This window comes from Daphnia carinata, chromosome 2, assembly GCF_022539665.2.
Source record: "Daphnia carinata strain CSIRO-1 chromosome 2, CSIRO_AGI_Dcar_HiC_V3, whole genome shotgun sequence".
NCBI classification, from domain to species: Eukaryota; Metazoa; Arthropoda; class Branchiopoda; order Diplostraca; family Daphniidae; genus Daphnia; species Daphnia carinata.
The window spans coordinates 5,543,544-5,566,022 of NC_081332.1; the positions used below are offsets into that span (position 1 = coordinate 5,543,544).

At 43.3% G+C, this 22,479-nt stretch overlaps 2 protein-coding genes across 6 annotated transcripts; both read left to right on the top strand.

Moving 5' to 3' along the window:
- The first annotated feature begins 293 nt into the window (after positions 1 to 293).
- Positions 294 to 7,650, top strand: LOC130686903 (transducin-like enhancer protein 4). 5 transcript variants are annotated; one of them, XM_059497586.1, is made up of 11 exons: positions 294 to 1,214; positions 1,320 to 1,420; positions 1,700 to 1,763; positions 1,830 to 1,874; positions 2,528 to 2,590; positions 2,690 to 2,764; positions 2,969 to 2,995; positions 3,845 to 5,542; positions 5,634 to 5,918; positions 6,013 to 6,171; positions 6,246 to 7,650. In XM_059497586.1, exons 1-11 carry the CDS (start codon positions 1,182 to 1,184, stop codon positions 6,351 to 6,353), a joined length of 2,658 nt encoding a protein of 885 aa, XP_059353569.1. In that variant the 5' UTR covers positions 294 to 1,181; the 3' UTR covers positions 6,354 to 7,650. The 5 variants fall into 5 exon arrangements, with proteins under 5 accessions (XP_059353569.1, XP_057366040.1, XP_059353568.1 ...); XM_057510057.2 differs by having other exon boundaries at positions 295 to 1,214; positions 2,963 to 2,995; XM_059497585.1 differs by having other exon boundaries at positions 296 to 1,214; positions 1,323 to 1,420; positions 2,963 to 2,995.
- Positions 7,651 to 10,933: 3,283 nt separating this feature from the next.
- Positions 10,934 to 21,639, top strand: LOC130686905 (protein groucho-like). The gene is made up of 15 exons (XM_057510060.2): positions 10,934 to 11,832; positions 12,186 to 12,283; positions 12,382 to 12,445; positions 12,532 to 12,576; positions 14,368 to 14,430; positions 14,602 to 14,676; positions 15,639 to 16,059; positions 17,435 to 17,457; positions 18,823 to 18,942; positions 19,074 to 19,127; positions 19,203 to 19,288; positions 19,376 to 20,180; positions 20,272 to 20,556; positions 20,651 to 20,809; positions 20,888 to 21,639. The coding sequence occupies exons 1-15, from the start codon at positions 11,755 to 11,757 to the stop codon at positions 20,993 to 20,995; spliced, it is 2,484 nt and encodes an 827-aa protein (XP_057366043.1). The 5' UTR covers positions 10,934 to 11,754; the 3' UTR covers positions 20,996 to 21,639.
- Positions 21,640 to 22,479: the final 840 nt, after the last annotated feature.

A 22,479-nucleotide genomic window follows, 5' to 3' on the forward strand; every position in this document is an offset into this window, starting at 1 on the left:
TCTGCAGTTGATGATCAACTAGTCCACTAGAGGGGCACGATCGAGAGGCCTCAAATTTGTTGATTGATTCGATTTTTCAATATTTTCGCTTTTCGGTTCGAAAATACAAGGATGTTTGCATCTTCTTCGATTCATTGATTGTTTTAAAACTCATGCGACTTTAAAACCTCATAGTTGTCAAAATGGGCACTAGATGACTTGCTAGTTCCCTTCCCCTGAATGCGTGATTTGTTCCGAGTTTAAACAAAGAGAAGCTTGGTGTGGTGTCGGCTAGGAATCATGGGATGATTCTCCCAACCCCAAAACCATTTCTCCCTATCCCCCTGCCGCCTTCGTATACACTAAAAGGAGGGGAAACGACGCCGTCTGGTGTGTGTGTGGCGAAAGGGAAGGCCCGCTTGACAAAAAAAAAAACCAACATGGCGCTGGCTGTGTACAATCCACTAGGCTGCGTCCCTCTACGCTCCGTTTAAAACGATCGTTCCCGGCTAACGTTTACGTAAAACAAGTCCCTTTTAATTTCGTGTCTTGTTCAACATCAACGCTGTTCGTTGGTGAAAACATTTGATCCTCGTTTTGCGTTCTTTTGTAGAACACTTCGTGTTTTTCAACACCACCAAACAACAGTGTGTGGCTACAGGCCTCAAGATCCATCCGGTGTTGTACTAACTAGTCTCGTATCTCTTCAATTTCTTTATCCTGACTGATGCCCAATTCAAGAAGTGTTACGCCGTTGGTGAAAATTTTGAATTAAAAAAAAAACAACGAGAAGGTGTCGTGAAGTCGTGTCGTGGTTGTTTGTGTGTTGCGCCTGTGTGTGGTGTTTGCACGCGGACATGAGCCGAGAGAAACGTTCGTCTCGTGATAGTTGCTCATCAACACGCCGAGTTACGGTTCGGTGGGGGTTGAAATTGTGACAAATTTCGTCATCAGCCCAACAACCGATTAACCTGACGCCAATGATCCGCTCCTGCCTCCTTTCTGTCTTTTGAACGTGTCGGACCAATTACACATTTTGAATGCACACAACGACGTAGACTTGAAAAAAAAGCAGCAGAAGGTGGAACAGAAAGAAAACGGTTGTTGGTGTGGATTTTTTTTTTTTTTTTTTTTTTTTTTGACTTGTTGTTTGACGACGCAGTTATTTTTACACCGTCAAGTTGGGCAGCAAAAAGAAGAAAATGTATCCGGCACCAGCGCGGCATCCCTCGGCGGTATTTCTTTTTTCATATTTATGTGTTTTTTTTTCCCCTTCAAATGTGAATCATCTCTTTTTGTTATTGCTTGATTGTGATATCGATTTTTATTTTGTGCGTTAGCAGGGTCCGCCGCCACCGCCGGGTCAGCTGAAATTCACCGTGGCCGACACGTGTGATCGCATCAAAGAGGAATTCAATTTCCTCCAAGCTCAGTATCACAGGCGAGTCTTTCCAGCCATCTTTTCCGGCCTGAAAATCAAATTCCCCTCACTTGATTAACTTCCTTCCTCTTTACTCTCCCCCTCTCCTCTTTAAAAAAACTGTCCGGAAGTTAAGAGAGAAACTAATTCAACGAGAGAAAAAAAAAGGGGAGGGAACTTAAAGGCGGATGGGTCTCGTTTATCAACCTCAAGTGTACCCCCCCGAAAAAATGGGTGCCAAATGCATATTTAATTACAAATGAATAATCATCGTCCGTTTATTTCGTTTTGATATTTTAGCCTGAAATTGGAGTGCGAGAAACTTGCTTCGGAAAAGACAGAAATGCAACGTCATTACGTCATGGTATTCACGTTTATTTTTTAAAAAATCTCAGCTAATGTTTAAATTCAAAATTTTTCTTTGATTCAGTACTACGAAATGTCCTACGGCCTCAACGTCGAGATGCACAAACAGGTAATAAGAAACTCCCCATCCCCCACAGTATGACAAAAGGAGAGGCAAACGAAATAGAAAACAACAAATACGGGCTTTTCCGTGTTGTGCGGAAGGAGGTGCGGCGGCGTCGTCGTCGTGATTGTAACACCGTCGCGTGTCAGTTGTGACCTGCACGCGCAATAGGAGGTGGATCCATGTCGGGTGTCGCTTGCGGGTGGGGAATGATGCTGCATTGATTTTTCCCCTCCTTCGACGCCGCCGACGCCGCCTACCCCCACCTCCTCCATCGAGTTTCCCCACTTCTCTGCTCCTTTCCCTTAACTCGTCGAGATGGATCGCTTATTGAAGGCTCACTGCTTTCTATTGGATTGCTCCCACCCTCCCAGTGCCTAACCCGAGCACAGTTCTGATTGTTGTCATTCCACCCCGTCACCCTCCAGCTGCCACCCCCCAACGACGCCCTCTTCTCATCTCGCCGAAGTGTATCATCCGCCAAGTTGTTTGCCTCCCCCCCCCCATTTTGGGGGCCTCTCCCGCAGATGGCTGACGCCTTTTCTCTTTTTTTTTCCCTACTCCGAGCGTCTCGGCGTGTTTATCTATTTGTTTGCGTTATTGAGGCTTCATGCCCGTTCTTGATTGAATCTTTTTTTTTTCTTCTTCTTTTACTCTAGACGGAGATTGCCAAGCGGCTCAACGCCATCATAGCCCAAGTTTTGCCCTTTCTTTCAGCCGAGGTATGAAAAACCAAAACATAAGAAAACATATTAATTTTCCGCTGTGCACAGACAAATAATGATTTTTATTTCTTTTTGTATCTGCTCTTTAACGTATAGCATCAACAGCAAGTGGCCACAGCGGTTGAACGCGCCAAACAAGTCACAATGACCGAACTCAACGCTATAATCGGGGTAAAATAAAGAATAATTTTCAATTTTAATTCATATTTTCATTCATAAATTTTAATCATTATTCAAGCGGTTAAGTTAGGCTCCTTTTTTTTTTTATTTTGCGGGTATTTGATTCTCCTGTTCTTCCTTTTTTTTTTTTTCTCTTGTTCATTTCTTTCTCTCACTCGGGGGGTATTGACACACATACACAATGCGCAGCAACAGCAGCAGGCCGGCCTGCAGCAGCTGCTGGTTAGTAAAAACATCTCTCAATCTCTTGCTCCTATTTTTTAAATGTTTTTCCCCCCTCTCAATTTTTTTTTTATATTCCAATTGCATTTGACTTTGGTGGTTCGCTTGTTTCTCTCGCGGAGATTATCGCGTGCATGCCGAATAGTCCGTGTGTGTGTTTTGTCCAAATAGATTTTTTTTTTCTTGGCTCCCCCTCTTGTTTCCCTTTGGTGTTGTTGACGTAAAGGATCGTATTCTTTTCGCTCTCACCCGAAATCGATTTTCAATGAAAGTCCTGCACGAAATTTTGTGCTTGTTGTATGCTCGACATAACCGAGCATGGTTGTGCGGGGAAGACATACGTCGTGACACACCGGCCAAAAAAGAAGGGGGGATCCCAATTGGACGGGTGTGTGTGTGTTCTTTGCTCAATGCAGCGAATGAATTATTTACGTTGTTGGCGCTCCTTGCATTGATTTTTCATTGTCCAAGTTGTCACTCGTCGTCATTAATCTCACCCCTAGTCTTGTTTTCGCTTCCCCTCTCTTTTTACTCACTATATTTCTTTCTGTATGTCCGGTGGTGGCATATCGCGTCTGCTCTCATCGTCCTAGTTGTCCATCGGGAGTTTAAAGGGTGGGGGAGGAGGGCTGGAATCTGTCACGTTCGTTGCTTTATCTTGTTTATTGTCTTTTTCGATGTGTCTTGCTTATCATTTTTTTTTTCACCCCTTTGTCTCTTGATGGATCATCCCGGTCCTGTAGATATTGTTTGTCCGTCTTCGTTATGAAATCGTGATGATGGCTTGTTATATTAATCTATTGACATAATTTTTTTTATTTGTGTGTTGCTTCGTTGCGTCCCCAATAGCAACAGATGCACGCACAGCAACTTCCTCATGGAGCTGGATTGCCACTGGGAGCTGGACATCCAGGATTAGCTGGATTGCCTGGATTGCCACCGGGAGTGGCGGGAGGATTGTTGACGTTTGGGGCGTTAGCCGGTGGTGGAGGCGGTGGACCACCTGGCGGCCTACCTCCCGGAGCGGGCGGAGCTAATGCTGCTGGACTTGGAGCTCTCGGCGGATTGCACCCACTCCTGAAAGCCGCTGAAATGGGCGGAGCGGGAGGTCTGGGTGGCGTACCGGGTACACCAACCGGTCCGCCATCCACGTCGGCTCCATCGTCCGGCAGCCGTGGCGATCGGGAACACAGAGAGCGCGATCGAGAACGTGAACGAATGGAACGCGATCGTGATCGTGAGAGAGAGCGAGAACGTGATCGTGAACGCGAGAGGGAAAGAGAAAGAGATCGCGAAAGAGACCACCGTGAGGAGCATGTGAAAGTGAGCGGCAGTTCGATGAGCAGCGAGGACAGACATCGCGATCGGGTGGCCGCCTCGCCGTCCTCATCCGCCGCCGCCGAAAGGCTGGACAAACACATGCGAACTCGCTCACCTGGCGGATTCATCAGCGATCTCGAGTCGAAACGGCGCAAGGAAGAACGGGCAGCCGACAGCGACGGGGAGAAGAGCGATCCCGATTTGGTGGTGGACGTCGCCAATGAGGATCCCAATTCACCTGTGGCCAACGGCGAGCACAGAGGTGGCGGAGACCTCCGAGAGAATGGAGAGCGAGGAGGCCACGGCCTGGTCGGAATGGGACTTGTCGGAAGCGCCAAATTGGAGAGAGCCGAACGTCCACCGTCACATTCAGGATCTTCGTCCGCTCGCTCGACGCCCTCACTCAAAACTAAAGAGCAAATGGAGAAGCCGACGACGCCAACGTCGAAAGGAGGAACGCCGACATCGACTTCTACTCCGGCGCTTCCGCCAGGTGCCGTTGCTAACCCATTGATGGGTTCGCTACAACGGCCAGGAGCTGGTGGCCCTACTCTTCCTGGTCCCTATGGTCCCTATCCACCCGGAATGGGTCTACCGGGGCAACCGATCCCGAGGTTGCCGGAACCGGGTTCTGTCGGCTTTATGCCTGTCCATAATAGCTTAGCCGGATATCCTCGCCCTCCGGGTTACGATGCTCATTCTCAGTCGAGAGGTGCTGCGCTGAACTCTAACGGCCTCGGCTCGCTACCAGGCGGCAAACCGGCTTACTCGTTCCATGTCGGTGGAGATGGAGTCGTCCAACCAGTCCCGTTCCCCCCTGATGCTCTAGTCGGGCCGGGTATTCCCCGGGCTGCTCGACCGCTGAGTACACTTCCTCACGGAGAAGTAGTGTGTGCAGTGACCATCTCTTCTCCCACGAAATATGTTTACACCGGCGGTAAAGGATGCGTCAAAGTCTGGGACATTAGCCAGTTTTTTGGCAGTGGAGGCAGCAGCAATAGCAGCAGCAGTAAAAATCCCATCCCTGTTTCGCAGCTGGACTGCTTGCAGAGAGACAATTACATTCGCAGTGTCAAACTGTTGCCCGATGGTCGGACACTGATTGTGGGCGGAGAAGCCAGTACACTCTCGATTTGGGATTTGGCCGCCCCAACTCCTCGCATCAAGGCCGAATTGACCTCTTCGGCGCCGGCCTGCTACGCTTTGGCCATCAGTCCCGATAGCAAGGTATTCTCATTCATTTTACTCTCGTTTTATTTAATGGATCATTAATCGCTTTGTTTTGTTGTTTTTTTGTTTGTGATGTTGCCAATTGCAGGTTTGCTTCAGTTGCTGTTCCGACGGAAACATCGCCGTTTGGGATTTGCACAATCAGACGTTGGTGCGACAGTTCCAGGGACACACGGACGGCGCCTCTTGTATCGACATGAGCGCCGACGGTACTCGGCTGTGGACGGGTGGACTCGACCACACGGTGCGATCGTGGGATCTGCGTGAGGGCCGGCAGTTGGCCCAGCACGACTTTGCCTCGCAAATATTTTCGTTGGGTTATTGTCCAGCTGGAGATTGGCTTGCCGTTGGATTGGAGAGTTCAACTGTCGAGGTAACAACGAACGCAATTAATAAATTGTGATGTATTGGCACAATTTACGAGTTGGATGAGTAATCAATGATTTTCTTTGCCCTTTTGCCTTTAGGTGCTGCACACGTTAAAGCCGGACAAGTACCAACTTCACTTGCACGAATCGTGTGTCCTTTCGCTGAAATTTGCCGCTACTGGCAAGTGGTTTGTGTCGACTGGCAAAGATAATCTTCTTAATGCTTGGCGGACCCCCTATGGCGCGTCCATCTTCCAGGTAAATTTATTTTCCCGCTCCATTCAAAAAACACTAACCATGTTTGTAATATATTCGTGTTATTTATTTTCCAGTCGAAGGAGTCGTCGTCAGTGTTGAGTTGTGACATTTCTTCAGATGACAAGTACATCGTGACGGGTTCTGGCGACAAAAAGGCCACCGTCTACGAAGTCATCTACTAGAATCTGACCAAGCGTATTTCGAAGAGAACAATGACAAGCTGAAGAGAAGAAAGATAGAAAAAGATAAGCCATTATTTTTCTTTTTAAGTTATCAACAATTTTCAGTGAGAAGAAATTTCAACCCTCCGTCATACATATATATACGTATATATATATACAGTACTTTCTGTGTCGATTTGACTAATATTGAGTGTGAGAGGCCGCCAGGTGGAAACAAGTGGAACCCACCGGAAATCTTTACCTTTATACGTGTATTCGTCGCAGTGAAAACGACCCCCAACTCCTCTTTTTTTTTTGTCATTTCGTTATCTTGTTATTGTCCCCTCTTGAACGACGAACTAGGCCACTTGAAAATACGTTGGCCAAATCAAAGTGCTGGAAATCGGCAATCCATGCTCTCCACCCTAATAATACAAAAAGAAAATTGCAGTTCCTTGAACTTCCTACCCGATAAAAGGAGATTTCAACAAAAGAAAAGCCTCTAGCAGCTGAACAAGAGTGAAGGAAAAGGTTTACTTCGGAAAGAAAAAAAAAGATGAAACTTTTCCAGTGTACCTCATCAAAGACTCCCCCCTTCCCTGATTTTTTAAAATCCCTTTTATCCTTCAAACATTTCTAAACCCTTTCATCTTTTTTTTTCCCCTCTCCTTGTGTCTTGTCTTGATCCCGTCAGTGTGTGCAGCTGTGTAATGGAGTATCAGTGCGAATCGAAGATGGATTCACTCTCTATATCTTGTGCGCGTGTGTGTGTGTGTCACTTGCGTTTGTTTTTTTTGGGCTGATTTCAGTTAGGATTCTCGTTAAACAATACCCATATTTCTTTTTTTTTTGGTTTTCGTTTGGTTTAATCCCATTTTCATTGTAAACGAATCTTTTCAATTATTTGTTCATTCTTTTGTTTTCTTTCATTTCAAGAGATGTGGAGACACTTAATCCTACCTTTAAAACAAAGTTTAATGTGTCGATGAATTCGTCTCGTTTGATTTGAATTTTTCTGTGGTTCTTTTCTTCACTCTCCATTCAGATTTGTTTTAACCATATGTGCATTCATGTGGTGAGTGTCTATTAAAAAAAATTCAACATAAACACACAAAAAAAATCCTTTACCCAAATCTTTTCTGGTGTTTCCATCCCATTTTTTCCACAATGTCCTATACCCACCAACATTCATTTTTTTTTTTTATTGCTGTGCGTTTTTGGATTCAATTTTATTATAATTATATTATTTTGGTTCACGTGATGGCAGTAAAAGAAAAAAAAGAAACGACAAATAAAAGAAAACCAAATGTTGCGTAAATGCTGTTAGTGTCAATTGTTTCCGTTAGATGGCGTTTGCTGTTAGTTTTTTTCTTCAAACCAATTAGCGAGGGAACTCCCTCGTGCTTTTTTCCCCTTTCGTTATCTATTCTATGCCGATGAAAGAAGAAAATGTCGGTTGAAAAAGCAAGTCTATCCACATGTATCTTATTTGACGTGAGCAGAACAGCGGGGAGAGAGAGAGAATGAACCAGATAATCAAATCAACCCTCGGAAAAGGGGTTGGGTGTGCACAATAGAATACTATACTGCCGTGAAGAGGGGAAGGACAACCACTACATAAGCTGTAACGAAATATTACAGTAGTATGGCACTGTGTAGTGTGTACTATGTGTATGTATGGGGTGCGAATGGATATGGGGATATACGGAAGGAAGGAGGGGTCGAGTTGCGGTTGTTTCATTCCCCCTCCCCTCTAGTCTTACACACTCCCGTCCGTTAGAAGAGGGGAGGGGAAGGGGGGGCCCGGTTTCATTATAGTCAGAGCTTAGATACGCGCGCATGTGTCGGAAGAGGGGGGGGGGGGGGTATACCAAAGTGTTTGTCAACGCTCGAGTGGATTTGTGTCCCCCCCCCCCTCCATTCCCCTAAAAATCTTCTCATCCTTCTCCTCCTCGTGCTGTAATTGAACTGGAAAAATTGACAGAAACAATTACTCTTCTGCTACTTTTGTGTTTCCTACCTCTATCATTATTATACAGGTTATTCCCATTTTCAGTTCAATGAAAATCAAGTTTGAAATAATGAACTTTATCAATCATTTCAGAGCGGACAAAGTTCATTTTCGCCAAATCCACTTCGACGTTAATTAAAACGGTTCACGCAAAAAATTGATCGAAAGGGCGCCATTGTTTTTTTTTTGTAAAAAAACAAAAAAATAAAATGGTGCTGTTTTTACGGATGATCAGATAAAAAGGAGGAACGGTTCACATTGTAATATAAAAGAGCATTTGGCTGTGTGGTAGAGGATTCTAAAAAAAAAAAATCCACCCTCTTCGAAATCCCCCTCTTCCGTTTCTTCGTTTTGTGTCCCCCCTCTCCTATTTTTCTACGATCTATTCGTCGCCTCCGTTCCCCTTCACACATGTATAGACAAAAATCTAGTTTTTTTTTTCATCCTCTCCTCTTGTATTAAAAAAAAATATATATATATATATATATAATAAAAAGAAAGCAAGAAATAAAAAAACTAAACCATGAACAAGAGAGATAAAATACCAGGTATATCCCCAAACGTGTCCAGGGTATGTAGCTAGCGCCACTCGATTTGCAACGGTTCCTGTGGGCCATTGCGAGAAAAACAATCGGCCGTTCTTTTGTATTCGAATCTAATTGCATCGATACCTAGAAAAGAAAAGAATTTACACATTTAATTTTTTTTTCCCTTCTTTTGCGTTTGACCTCCGGTTTCCACCCCCACGACCTATTAACAAATTGACCAGGGTTAAAAGAGAAGAAAAAAAAAAACTAGAAAAGTCATAACTTTTTATCATGCCAACCCTCCCTTCTTCCATATTGATCTTCTCTTGTGTTCTGGAACACGAGGGGGGAAAGAAAGTTTTTTTTTTTTGTTGGATATACCTGGGGTCAAAAATGGCCGTTGATCCTTTCTCTCCCTCTTTTTTTCCAAAAGAGAAGTATATCCTGGAATGTGTGAATGAACCCCCCTCGACTATACACAAAATAAAAGGTAATTCGATGCCTCTCGAAGGGGGAACAAGATGGCGAGTTCAAGGGTCATCCAACAACAAAAAAATGGAGGGGAGAAAATGTTTTTAGGGGGGAAAAGAAAAAAAAAATATTCTCCCCCTCACCAACGAAAAAAAAAATCTAATGTTTCTTGACGGTGCAGAAGATCTATGACGTCATGGAATGTGTATTTTTTCTTCTTCGTTTTTTGTTTTTTTTTTTCAGACGCCATCAGAGATGATTTGAGGAGGGCCAATGTTTGTGTGTGTGCTGAGACGGGCAACATTCCAAAGACGGCTATGATGGTGTCGGAAACGTACGTTCTTATTTCAAAATCCAAAAAAAGAAAAGAATTAAACACACAAACACAATGTGTTTCCAGTAGAGGCTGTTGTTGTACACAGACTTTTCGGGGGCTACTACTATTACCTACTACTGTTAAGTTCTGTGTACCCAAAACCCACTGCAGAACACAACGAGACAAAAAGATAAAAAAAAAAAAGAAAAAAATGAAGGCCCGAGGCATGGTCTTGTCATTCCGAAAAGGATATTCGAATCCATCCAACAGCATCTTTTTTTTTCTTTGCTCTTCAAGGTCTTGCTTGTTATATATTACATGGAGATGAAAAAAAAATCGACAAAAGGATACCACCCACATTAAGAAAAAAAAAAGATGTAGAAAAATTAACTGACAAGCGTCTTGAATTTTTTTTTTTTTTTTTGGTCTAAGCGGCGGCGCCACCTGTGCAGACGCCACACACAAAAAAAAAAAAAAGAAAATGGTTTCCTTGATGCGACATCGTCCCACTGCAACACACGCACGTACACACACACTCGTTTTTACTTACTCTATCGATTCATCTTTCTCACGTGATGGCTGCTGCTGCTGGTTTGCCTTTTGCCTGTCGGTCATGGCGTCGTCGGTCGGTTCGCCGAGGCGGCGGCAGCAGTTTTGTTCGGTTGTTTGTTTGAGAGCTTCTCTCTTTCCCCTCCCTATCCACCCTCGCCAACCCTCCATTCTTGTTGTTGGACACCGTGACGAACAACAACACAACAACCCGTCCGCCCACTTTTTTTCTCTCTCTCTCTCCCTTTTTTCCCGCTTGATCACGATGTTTTAGAAGAAAACATTAAAAAAAAAGAAAAGAACAAGATTTTCTAAATGTTGTAAAAAAAAGAAATAAAAACATGTTTTTGGTTCTTTTTTTTTCTTTTGTTAAAAGAAAACATGTTTTTTTTCTTTTTGTTTAAAAAAAAGTACACCTTAAAAAACCGTTGAGGTAATTGAAATATGAAATGGAATTTCTTATTTTTTTTTCTTTTATCTGAATTTTTTATTTGTGTGCCCAAAAAAAGAATAGTAAATAAAGAGTTCCAGACGTCCGAGTGGCGCTACCAGTCACGTCTGTGTGCCCTTACACTACATAACAGCACAGAGTTTTATGTGCTGCCATAGGCTCGCCGGCTGGCTGCTCTACCCCCACTGGCTGTTCTAGCAAATTGCTACGTTGCCAAGTAAATTTTTTTTGTGAAACCCTCCCTCCCTCCTTGCTCTCCCCACCTCTTGCCTTGCAGAGCGCGCGCTTCTCCAGTGGTTCCTGTTGCGAGGTAGAAGAGAGACGTTCGTGTTTTTCGTTCTCTCGACGGCATTTTTTTTTTTCCTTTCGTAATTCTCTACTGCGTTCCAGACTACGAACATTTCCTTTCCACATTTATGAAATATAAGTGTGTAGAAAAATCCGCCATTCGACAAACCAACTCGTGTCTGTGTTGCCATTTTTTCTGCGTCGTTTCGTCGACTTGTCATGTGAAAAAAAAAAGTTTCTGCCTCCAACGGCTGCCATTTTGTTTGAGGCCTAAGAAGAATCGACGACATCGGGCCACGCACACCCAAAAAAGAAGTAAAAAACTAAACTCGTGAGGATTAAACCTTTTTTTGGGACAGTTTCTTTGTGTGTGTGTGTGAGTGTGTCTGTGTCTAGTGTGTGTGAGTGTGTATAATATACCCAGTGTGTGTGTGTGTGTGTGTGGTGGCGCCCGAGTGGAAAGGAAGCCCCTGTATTCTATTTCCCTCCCCCCTACCCATTTCTTTTTTATTTTTTACAATGGCGGCGTGGAATTTGCCATCTTGAAAAGAAAAAAAGAAGTGGAAGAAAAAGCAACGGCGTGGTTACTGTTTAAAATGCTGTAGTGGAACATCTATATGCAACGGCACAATTCACTGTAATTTATACGGAACAGAAACTATCGATCGCGTTCAGTGTGTGTGTGATTGATCATTCATAGCATATTGAAAAGCAAAAAACAAAATCTGCATCTGCTGTATTTTCTGGGTTAGAAGGCAAAAGAAACTTGATCGATTTTGAAACTGAATCACTCATCGTCACATCGAGGGATGTACTCGGCCATGAATCCAGCCGCCGCTGCAGCTGCTGCTGCCGCGGCCCGCCATCCCGTCAGTCCCGCTCTACCGGTTCGTAGACCATTCTTTTTTATTTTTTTCTTTTTCTCTTTTAATTCCAAGAAACTTTTTTTTTTTCCTCTTGTCTTCTTTTCTTTTTATTATTGTCGAAAAGAAAAGAACTAACGTATGTTTTGGCAATCGGCGTGTCGCCTTGGCGTGAGAAATGTTCAATGTGTCGGCGTGCACGAATCCCGCTCAAGGCCGGGTGAACACGTTGACCTTGCAACCTCATTAAGCAGACACGATCCGAATGGGGGTTTTTCTTCTCTTGCTAGAAGAAAGAAAGAGTTTTCAAACATGACATGTGACTTGATTGGAAGGGATTTTGAACGTGTTTCTTTCCTCTCGTTTTCTCGTTGTAGGGTCCGCCTCAACCCGGCCAGCCTTTCAAGTTTACCATCAACGAGTCGTGCGACCGGATCAAAGAGGAATTTTCCTTCCTTCAGGCTCAATATCACAAGTGAGTTTCTTTTTTGTTCTCTCGAGTTTGACATATTTGCCGCCATTTTGTTTTTCTTAGAAATAAAAAATTAATTCTTTTTCTTATTGTTTTATTAGCCTCAAGTTGGAATGTGAGAAACTGGCATCGGAGAAGATCGAAATCCAACGACACTATGTCATGGTAAATCGATCTTTTGCCTCGTTAGGTTTTCTGCATAATTAAATTAACCGTTTCTTTTTTTGTATGTGTGTGTTTCAATATTTTAGTATTACGAGATGTCTTACGGCCTCAACGTCGAGATGCACAAACAGGTAACAAATTGCTTTGATTTCGTTTTCCATTACCCGACGAATAGGAATAGAAGAAAGCGATAAAAAGGAATAACAAAAGAGAAGGGAAAAACCACTCGAGCACGAAACATCTTGCGGTTTACCTGTTGTCTATTTCCACCTCAAAAAAAAAGAGGTCCAAGTCTTTTCGGTTCCCAGCCCTTATGGAGGTCTTGTTTACAAGACCGGTGGGATATCCTTTTTTTTCTCCTTGGCCGCGGGAGTTTTTCTTTAAAAGTTTTTTGCCTTTTTTTTTTCTTCTACTCTTTATTGAAGGCGGGGCATGGATATAAGATGGATGATTAGTTGCGGGAGAAACCACATAACGCAGACCGCAGGGATCTATTTTTTTCTTTTATGTAAAGAGGAAAGAAATATTTAGAATTTAATTTGTTTTTCTTGTACAAAAGAGTGGAACACGAGAAAATGGAAGGGGGGAGATTATCTTGTCTGGCCTTTTAACATTTTTGTTGTTGTAACTCTGGGAAATAAAATGAATGGGGGGGGGGGAAGAATAAGAGGCTGATGCTTTTGATGTCGACGATCAATACAAAAGGGGTATGTGTGTGTATGGTAGGCGCGCGCTGGAAGATGTTCTCCCCCTTCCATTTCCTCTTGTTACGCCCATTTTCAGAGAAGAATCATTTCCAGATGGACAGAGAAGCAAACAGGGCGAAAATCCAACTGGCTGTCGCTAACCTCCCCTCTTTTGTTGTTTCTTCTTGCTGAAAATTTAATCGGTTGCCATCAAAAAGAGGAGCGATAGGAAGGGAATTCCGGTGTGTGTGCGTCAAATTCCGTTGCGCTCGACTGGACCTTAAAACCACAGAAGCAGCTCCACATCAGTTCCGCTGTTGCTGTCGTCCACGTTTTTTTTTTTTTTTTTTTAAACAAGAATTTCTATTGAAAAACAAGGCAAAAAAAAGTGGGGGGGGGGTAGGATTCCATGCGTGCGTGTGCCAGGTGGATGAGTTTATCCCGTCAATTGTCGTTATTTAGATCAATCCTTAAATGCGCAAATAGATTGATTTTTTCTTCTCTCTTTTGGGTAGGAGGTTATTTATCAAAACCACTTGCTTACGCCATATCGTTTGGGGGCCGACGTGATTTTTGTCTTGTTGTTATCGTTTGTTGAGTCAGCGTTTGGATAAGCGGGCTGTCACTTTAAGGGATTTACGAGCCCCTCTAAGCCATTGCATCAAGAGTTTTTATTTGAACAAGTTTTGGGTCGTTTGTATAGACACAAGCGTTTCATACTGGACTCTCTCTTTGTTGAGTGAAATTGCTCGACATGTTGACTTAACATTTTGTTTTTTTTTCCCCTTTTCTTTGCTTGCGTTTATTTTGTTTGCCGAGTCAACAAACGAGAGGGTAGGAAAATATAATCAGGAAGATCATGTACTTATTTTATTTATATATATATATTTTTTTTTCTTTACTTGCCTTCAGTCTGGAAAGGATATGATGGATTTTTATCTCAACTCGACAATTGCGGGATATCTAAACTGCTCCGACAGTTGTTCTAACATTTTGAAAAGGGGAGAAGAAGAAGAAGAGTGGGGGGGGGGGGAAGAGAGATGTGCTACACCACCCACGGCGAGTGTGTACTCTCCTTGTTTGTTGAGTAACGAACCCAAAAAAAGAAAGGGCGGGCATTTGTTTTTCTTTTTTGTTTAAGAAATCCTCGACTTGGTCATTTTTAGCTCTTGTATGGCATGAACTCAAGAATTAATGGCTTTTTTTTTTTTTTCGTTTCATGTTTTTTTTTTTCAGACCGAGATCGCTAAGCGGCTGAATGCTATCATCGCTCAAGTGCTGCCTTTCTTATCGCAAGAGGTGAGTTGTTGCCGAGAAAAATCGCCGCGTTGTTCAATCTCTTTTTCTTTCTGGATTGTTATTTTATTTTTAAATTGATAAAAATAAGAAGGAAAACAAAAGATTTATTTTTTTTTCCACGTTATATTGCCGCATTGAATACAGTTTGATTGGTCGTTTGATTTTTATCAGCATCAACAACAAGTGGCCAGCGCCGTGGAACGAGCCAAACAAGTGACGATGACGGAGCTGAATGCGGTTATCGGGGTAAATATAATAGAAAGAAAAATGAATAGATCTATCCCCCCCCCCTTCCATCTCTTGTTTATTATTTTGTGGTGAGGAAGGGGCAATGGAAGATTTTCATTCAGAAAAAAAAAATTCCTTGCGGCTTTGTCGATTATTAGCGATGCTGAACGGTGAGGGATTGGACTGTCTCTTTTCTTTCCTTGTCAGAATCGATTCATCTCTCTCTCTCTCTCTCTTTTTTTGTTCTTTGGAGTGGATGGGGAACGTTTCTTATCTTTCTACACATAACGCCCGTCCTTCATTCTACCATCTGTTCGTGCGTGCAGCGGACAGATCCTCCCTTTTTTTTTTTTTTTCTCCCCTCTTTTCGGGCTCTTGGTGGTCAGGATTATCTTTCCCGTCCAATCTCTTCGTTCCTTTATTTTTTTTTTGTTTCCCTTCCATTTCGATCATCCGGGAAAGAACCATGACAACAACAACAAAAAAAAAGTCAAAGAAAAAAAAAATTGTTTTTAAATTCCCGTTTCTGAAGCCATTGATTTCATTTGCAAAAAATAATAATATTTTTAAAAGGGGGGAAAAAAATGCGGTTGAATGATATTCATTGTGTCTACCCAACCGTTAAATAACCAACTTCCACACACACGCGAGACAGCGAAAAAAAAAAAAACGTGGTGGACGTAACGTTGTAAAACAACAGTTGGGTTAGCAAACACAACTAGGGCCCCCGCCAGAGAGTCTTCCTGACATGTATCGGTTGTCCCCTTTTTTTTTCCCCTTCTTTTTTTAAATATTTATTTATTCTCTTTTTGCCTTTGCTCGGTCGATCGATCATTATATGGATGGGTGACCGTTTGTGGATTTATTTTTTTTTCTTTCTTTTAAAAAAGGAAGGGAAAAGTACTTAATAGCTCGGTTACCTGTTTTTTTATGTTACTTATTTAAAAGAAAAAAAAAATTTTGTTGTTGGTTTTTTACAGCAGCAACTTCACGCCCAACAGCTCCCGCACGCGGCGGCTGCAGCGGCCGCTGCGGCCGGTCACCCGCCTCCGCTCCCGCTGGGCATGGGCGGTCATCCGGGCATGCCACCGACATCAGCCGGAGCTGCATTGATGGGACTGCCGGGCCAATTGCCACCGCCTCCAACAGGACCGGGTGGACCGCCTCATCCGCTCTCGCTGCTGAATGCAGCAGCGCAAGTTGGCGGCGCTGGTGGAATGCCACCCGGCATTCCGCAGCCTCCACAAGGACCTCTGCAGCAGCAGCCCAATGGTCCTCCAATGGGCAGCAACAAGCACGAGTCACACCGCGAGCGTGAAAGAGAGCGTGAACGCGAACGCAACGCTGCTGCGGCCGCGGCCGCCGCCGCCGCTGCTGCTGCCGAACGTGATGACAAACAAAGTAAATAAGACTTTTTTTTTTTATTTCATCCGTGACAAAATGTTTATTTAAAGAAGAGCTTTCACTCTGTGTGTAGATCTATCGACCTACACTCTCTATCTAAACTCCAGCCCCCCTCGTTTTTTTTTTCCTTTCTCAACTCACACTAGTCTCACGACTATTGCAATCTGTTGGCGTTTGAAGCGTGAAAGACCTCTTGGGGCGTAGCGAGAAAGAAAAAAAAAAAGCCAACAAACAAGAGCAACACGCTGCGGCCTGGATAAATATGACGCACTGTTGACTTTATTGAGAGCTTCCTTTTTTTTTCTTTCTTTTTAACGTTTTTAACATTTTTTTATGACGGAGTGGGCGGTGAGGGGCTCCTGTGTGTGCGCGTGTTTACACACACACACACGAAAAAAAAAAGTCGTCGAACTAATATTGACTCTGCTCGGCACTTTTCCTGTCCCCTTCCTCCACCGTTATAGTATATCGGCTTCCGTATCGTAAATTAAATTCATCCTTTTTTTTTTTTTTTTCTTTTTCTCAACCAATCATTTGTCGGTGGCTCTTAACGGATCGGTGCTGTTTTGTTGAGAGAAAAAAAAAAGTTTCGTGTCAGCTGCGTTCAAAACAGCTGTGAGCGGCTTTGCGTTCACGCTAATTGTCCGCCATCTTTTTCTTTTTGTTTCTCTCTTTGATTTAATTTTTTTTTCTTTCAAAACTCGTAGTGGACCGTTGACATTTGTATGGAAAAGTGAATTATCGTGTCTTAGGGAACGAGAAGATGACAATTTTTCAAGCCATTTTCCACGAGGGGATGGGTCTTTTTCGCTTATCGATCCGATCTTTGAGGGGAGGGCGAGATGGGACGCTTCGAAACAGACTCAGACATATCTCGTCTTTTTTTTTTTTTTTTTTTAAGTCTGTCTGTGTCTTGTGTTCGAAGTGTCTGTGCCAGCTATTTGAATAATGCCCGAACTGTTTGCGTGAGCCAAGAGAGAAAGAAAAAAAAACAAAAAACGAGACTTGTGTTGTTAGGTGGAGAAGGAGGAGGGGGGCTGATTGATTGGCGGCGCCGGGCGAAGCTCAACATCGGCGAGCGGTTTTGGCTTCCACTTTTTTGTGTGTGTGTGTGTGTGTTGAGGGGGGGTTTCAATATTGATGGGTTTTCGTGTTTGTCTAGCCTTTTTTTTTTGTGTGTGTGTGTGTGTGCCCTTCCTAACCAGCCGCTGCCGGTTGTTTTCTTCTTATTTTTGTACGCTCGCCCTTTTTCACTCTTTGCGTCGTGTTTTATATATAAACAATGTCATGTCGTCTATCGTTTTAAAAAGAAAGATTGAAAAGGCTTTTACTAATTGCTTTTCCCTTTTTTTTTTTCTTTTTCTTAAAACAGATATCCCCCTCGAGGAGCGACACGTAAGTGGATTTTTTTTTTATATTTATTTTCTTATTGGTGAGATGTGTGTGTGTGTGGACCGTTCAATATCGATTTTTGCTCTCACGCATTCAATCTAGAATCATATTTGGGTATAACAGGGGGAAAAAAAATGTGAAGGAGGGGGGGGGATATTATTATTCAGCCAACTGGAATAACGTTGCCATGGGTTTCCAACATCTCCAATCCAATTGGTTTCCTCCCCATTTTGAATGGAAACATCCGCCCTTTTTTTTTTTTCTTGTTGTTGTTGTTGTTCAATTCAGAATTCTTCATCTTAGCCGGCAATCTTTACGTAATGGGGGTCCCGATAAAGCCGTTATTTTACTCCGGTCTTTCGTCGATGGACCAATCAAATTGCTCGTGTTTAACCTGCTGCTAACAACAAGCCCAGCAGTTATATCACCAAAAATCCTTTTTGTTGTTGCCTATTCTTTGGGTTTTTTTTTTCTCCTTTTGTTTTAATTATCTCTCGCGGCCATCGGGTTGTGAAGGGAGCAACTGCAGATTGCTTTTTGGCTTGTTTCTCGTGGACTTTCTTTTTTTTTTTTTTTTTTTTTTTTTTTTAACTTGTAACAAACGTCTTCGCATTTTCTGCTGGTGTTAGTTACGACTTGGCTCGTTACGTCGGGGTGGGACACAATCTACTCTCGAGGCCTCCCTATCATCGGTAGCAACACGGAAAAATACAAAAAAGGACGGTGTTAGCCGCCTCCGGGAACGTTCTAATCGATTTACTGTCTTGTGTGAATATTTTATAACTTTTTTTTATTTTTAAAGCGTTTCTTTCTTGTTTGAAAAAGAATTAAGAAAAAAAAAAAAAGAGAATGGGCGAGCCTCTGAACAAAAGTGACGCACATGCCCTTATTGTCTATGGAAATTATGGATGCTTTTGTGTGTCGCCCTTTTTTTTTCCGAGTTGGGGAGTGCAGAGAGAAACTCGTGAAAGAGCCAGAGGTTTTTTTTTTTTTTTTTTTTTTATAAGTGGAGAGGGGAGAAAACGTGAAGAGGGGAGAGTTTCCTTAATGAGATGGCGCCGAACGAACGGCAAGAGGCGAAAGAGACTGTGAAAGTGGATCTTCAGTGAACCCCCTCGGCTGCTGCCAATGTCTTTTTGGAAGGGGAAGGAAATAGTTTTTTTTTTGCCCTCTTCGAGGGGGGGGATTTTGCTATGGAAAAGACATTGCAGATTTTTTTTTTTTTTTTTTTTTTAGCTGTCGGTTCCAATTTGTTTCTCTTTTCTTTCTCCTCCCGATCGATTCATTTTTTTTTTTTGTGAACGTGAATTTAAAAGGGGGGGGAGGCTAAGCATATTTTAACTGATAACATTTTGTTTCTTTTTACAGAGGAATTCGATCTCTCCGACGGAACGCGAAAAGTACCGCAATGCTCGCTCGCCGATGTCTAGCGGCGATCCGCACGCGCCCGACATGAAGAAGATCAAACGCGAAGACAAGGATGGACATGTAATAAAAACAAACAAAAACAAATATGAACAAAAGTCTATATACGGTCAATGACCATCTCGGTTACATTCTTTTTTTTTTTTATTACATCTATTTCTTTTTCCTGTGTTGTTTCTCCCAATTTGTTACAGATGAGCGATGGCGAACGGAGCGATCAAGACTTGGTGGTCGACGACGGAGGAGATGTAAGACACATTTGATCGTTTATTAGCCATAAGCCACGGACCATAACTAACGATGCGCGTTTTACTCACTACCAGGATCCCATTACTCCTCCCAGTCGCAATCACTCGCCCAGGGAGAATGGAGTCGATAAATCGAAGAAGGATCACAACTCGTCTCACAGGTGCGCCATTTTTGTGCACCTCAGTGGGGTCCACTGAAAGTATTGGAAAAAAGAAAATCTATTAATCGTTTGATTTGCCTACGGTAGCGGTGGACATATGATGAACAAAGGGAAGCACGAAGGAGACAAAAACAATGGCGCGGCTGGAATAGCTCCCAAGCCTGCGACTCCAACTGGATTGGGTGGTATTCCTCCGCCAGGACCACCGGGAGCGAAAGGAGTGCCGAAACCCTCTCCACTAGGACAGTATCCGCCATACATGCCACCAGGCGGGCCACCGCCGGACATGGCGGGTGTGGCTGGACCCTATGGACCGCCTCCGATGCACGCCGGATATCCTCCAAGACCAATGTTGGGATATGATCCGCATCCTCAAATGCGTGGACCATTGGGCTCCATGTCGCAAAGCGGTGGCAAACCGGCTTACTCGTTCCATGTCGGTGGAGATGGAGTCGTCCAACCAGTCCCGTTCCCTCCTGATGCTCTAGTCGGGCCGGGTATTCCCCGGGCTGCTCGGCCGCTGAGCACACTTCCTCACGGAGAAGTAGTGTGTGCAGTGACCATCTCTTCTCCCACGAAATATGTTTACACCGGCGGTAAAGGATGCGTCAAGGTCTGGGACATAAGCCAATTTTTTGGCAGTGCCGGACAGGCCAATGGAAGTATGAACGGCAGCAAATCCCCTATCCCTGTTTCGCAGCTGGACTGCTTGCAGAGAGACAATTACATTCGCAGTGTCAAACTGTTGCCCGACGGTCGGACACTGATTGTGGGTGGCGAAGCCAGTACACTCTCGATTTGGGATTTGGCTGCCCCAACTCCTCGCATCAAGGCCGAATTGACCTCTTCGGCGCCGGCCTGCTACGCTTTGGCCATCAGTCCCGATAGCAAGGTATTCTCATTCATTTTACTCTCGTTTTATTTAATGGATCATTAATCGCTTTGTTTTGTTGTTTTTTTGTTTGTGATGTTGCCAATTGCAGGTTTGCTTCAGTTGCTGTTCCGACGGAAACATCGCCGTTTGGGATTTGCACAATCAGACGTTGGTGCGACAGTTCCAGGGACACACGGACGGCGCCTCTTGTATCGACATGAGCGCCGACGGTACTCGGCTGTGGACGGGTGGACTCGACCACACGGTGCGATCGTGGGATCTGCGTGAGGGCCGGCAGTTGGCCCAGCACGACTTTGCCTCGCAAATATTTTCGTTGGGTTATTGTCCGGCCGGAGATTGGCTGGCCGTTGGATTGGAGAGCTCCACTGTCGAGGTAACAACGAACGCAATTAATAAATTGTGATGTATTGGCACAATTTACGAGTTGGATGAGTAATCAATGATTTTCTTTGCCCTTTTGCCTTTAGGTGCTGCACACGTTAAAGCCGGACAAGTACCAACTTCACTTGCACGAATCGTGTGTCCTTTCGCTGAAATTTGCCGCTACTGGCAAGTGGTTTGTGTCGACTGGCAAAGATAATCTTCTTAATGCTTGGCGGACTCCTTATGGAGCTTCCATCTTCCAGGTAAAATTATTTCCGTTCCATTCGTAATAGCTTCCATCTCACTAACGCCATTATTGTTTTTTAAATATTCATTAACAGTCTAAGGAATCATCATCGGTGCTGAGTTGTGACGTTTCCTCCGACGACAAGTACATCGTCACGGGCTCTGGCGATAAGAAAGCCACTGTGTACGAAGTCATATACTGAGGGGTCATTCCCTAAAATAAAAGGGATAAAAATTGATCAACAAAAAAAAAAAATTCAAAAAAGAAGAAAAAAAAAACAAAAAAAGAAGAAAACGAAAATTAAATCCACACCACATCAACCCTTATCCACTCCCCTCGACCAATCATAGAATTTCTTCCTTTCTTTCAGCTGATCGTGATAAATTGACATTGCGCGCTTTATGATAATCACGGTGCGCTGAAATCTCTTGGTCAAGTATCTGCCACGAGAAAATAATGGCTGATGTCTTGGCCAGACAAGGAAAAGGCTTTTGAACTGACATCAAGACCCAAACCGCGTGGCGCGCGTGTCTGTCTTTGGTTGTACGAGTGGTTATTTGCCGTTGTGGAAAAGTGTTAACTGTCTTAACAACTCAATAATGTGTATGTGTGCGAGTGCGTGTGAGCGTGTATGTACGTGTGTATAACCTTCCTCCCTTTTATGGGTTTTTTCTTTGTCTTGTATACCTCGTTCATTTTTCACTCATTGTGTCGCTGGAGTAAGTATAATTGTGTGCAAAAAAAAAAAAAACAAAAAAAAAGACGGAAATGTATGGCAGGTCTCAACCGCTTCAATTATAATTGTAATTTTTTTAGCCCCCCCCTCAGTACAATGATTAAATATTCCTGCGTCTTGTTGTTGTTAAGAATTGCTAGCAGACGACGTAATTATGTCGCATTTATGATTTTGCTCAGGTATATTGGCGTGGTTGAATTTCCCTCCATAGAATGAATGATAGGAATTTTATTCATTACAGGTGTAATTAGTTCTTCTGAAGTTAATGTCAAAATTCCATTCTCGTTTAGCTTTTGTTATGGAAAAGTAAAATCTCTAAGAATTTAATGTGACGAATATCAAAGCATAAATGTAAAATTATGCATACAATTAGACGTTAACCAGTTAACTAATATCTTGTGGAAATCTGAACTTGATGGATGGCGGGAACGGGAAAGAATGGGAACCAGATTCGCGCCCATTTTCTTGCTTTTCAAAGATGGCGCCGGATCTTTGTACTAGATGGCGCGGGATAAAAGCTGTTTGGGCTATCTAGGTCCATCCGTGACTGGGATGGGTGAACAGCTGATTGATGAAATGGGGGGAAACCTTCATCAAGAGACTCCCTCTCGCCGGTGATTGATGCTGATCTTGATGGCCGATTTCCAAAAGTTATCATCCGAGAAGAATATTATTGATGAACGATAAAGTGTTGGTCATGCGTTAAGAGTGCTTCCGAAAATTAATGTCAATGACATCTAGCGAAACTCTTCTTCACCAGATTGTTGCTTAGTCATGGTGAAAAAAAAAACGTAAAAATATATTTTGTAAAGCAATTACCGAAGACAAGCAAGTTAAAGAAGAAAACTATGCACACTGATTGCGTAATTTTCTTTTGCAAACTTATGGCAACAATGGTTTTATTGTTGCAATTATTCAAAATTGGCATCGTCGAGAAGGCCTATCGAAGA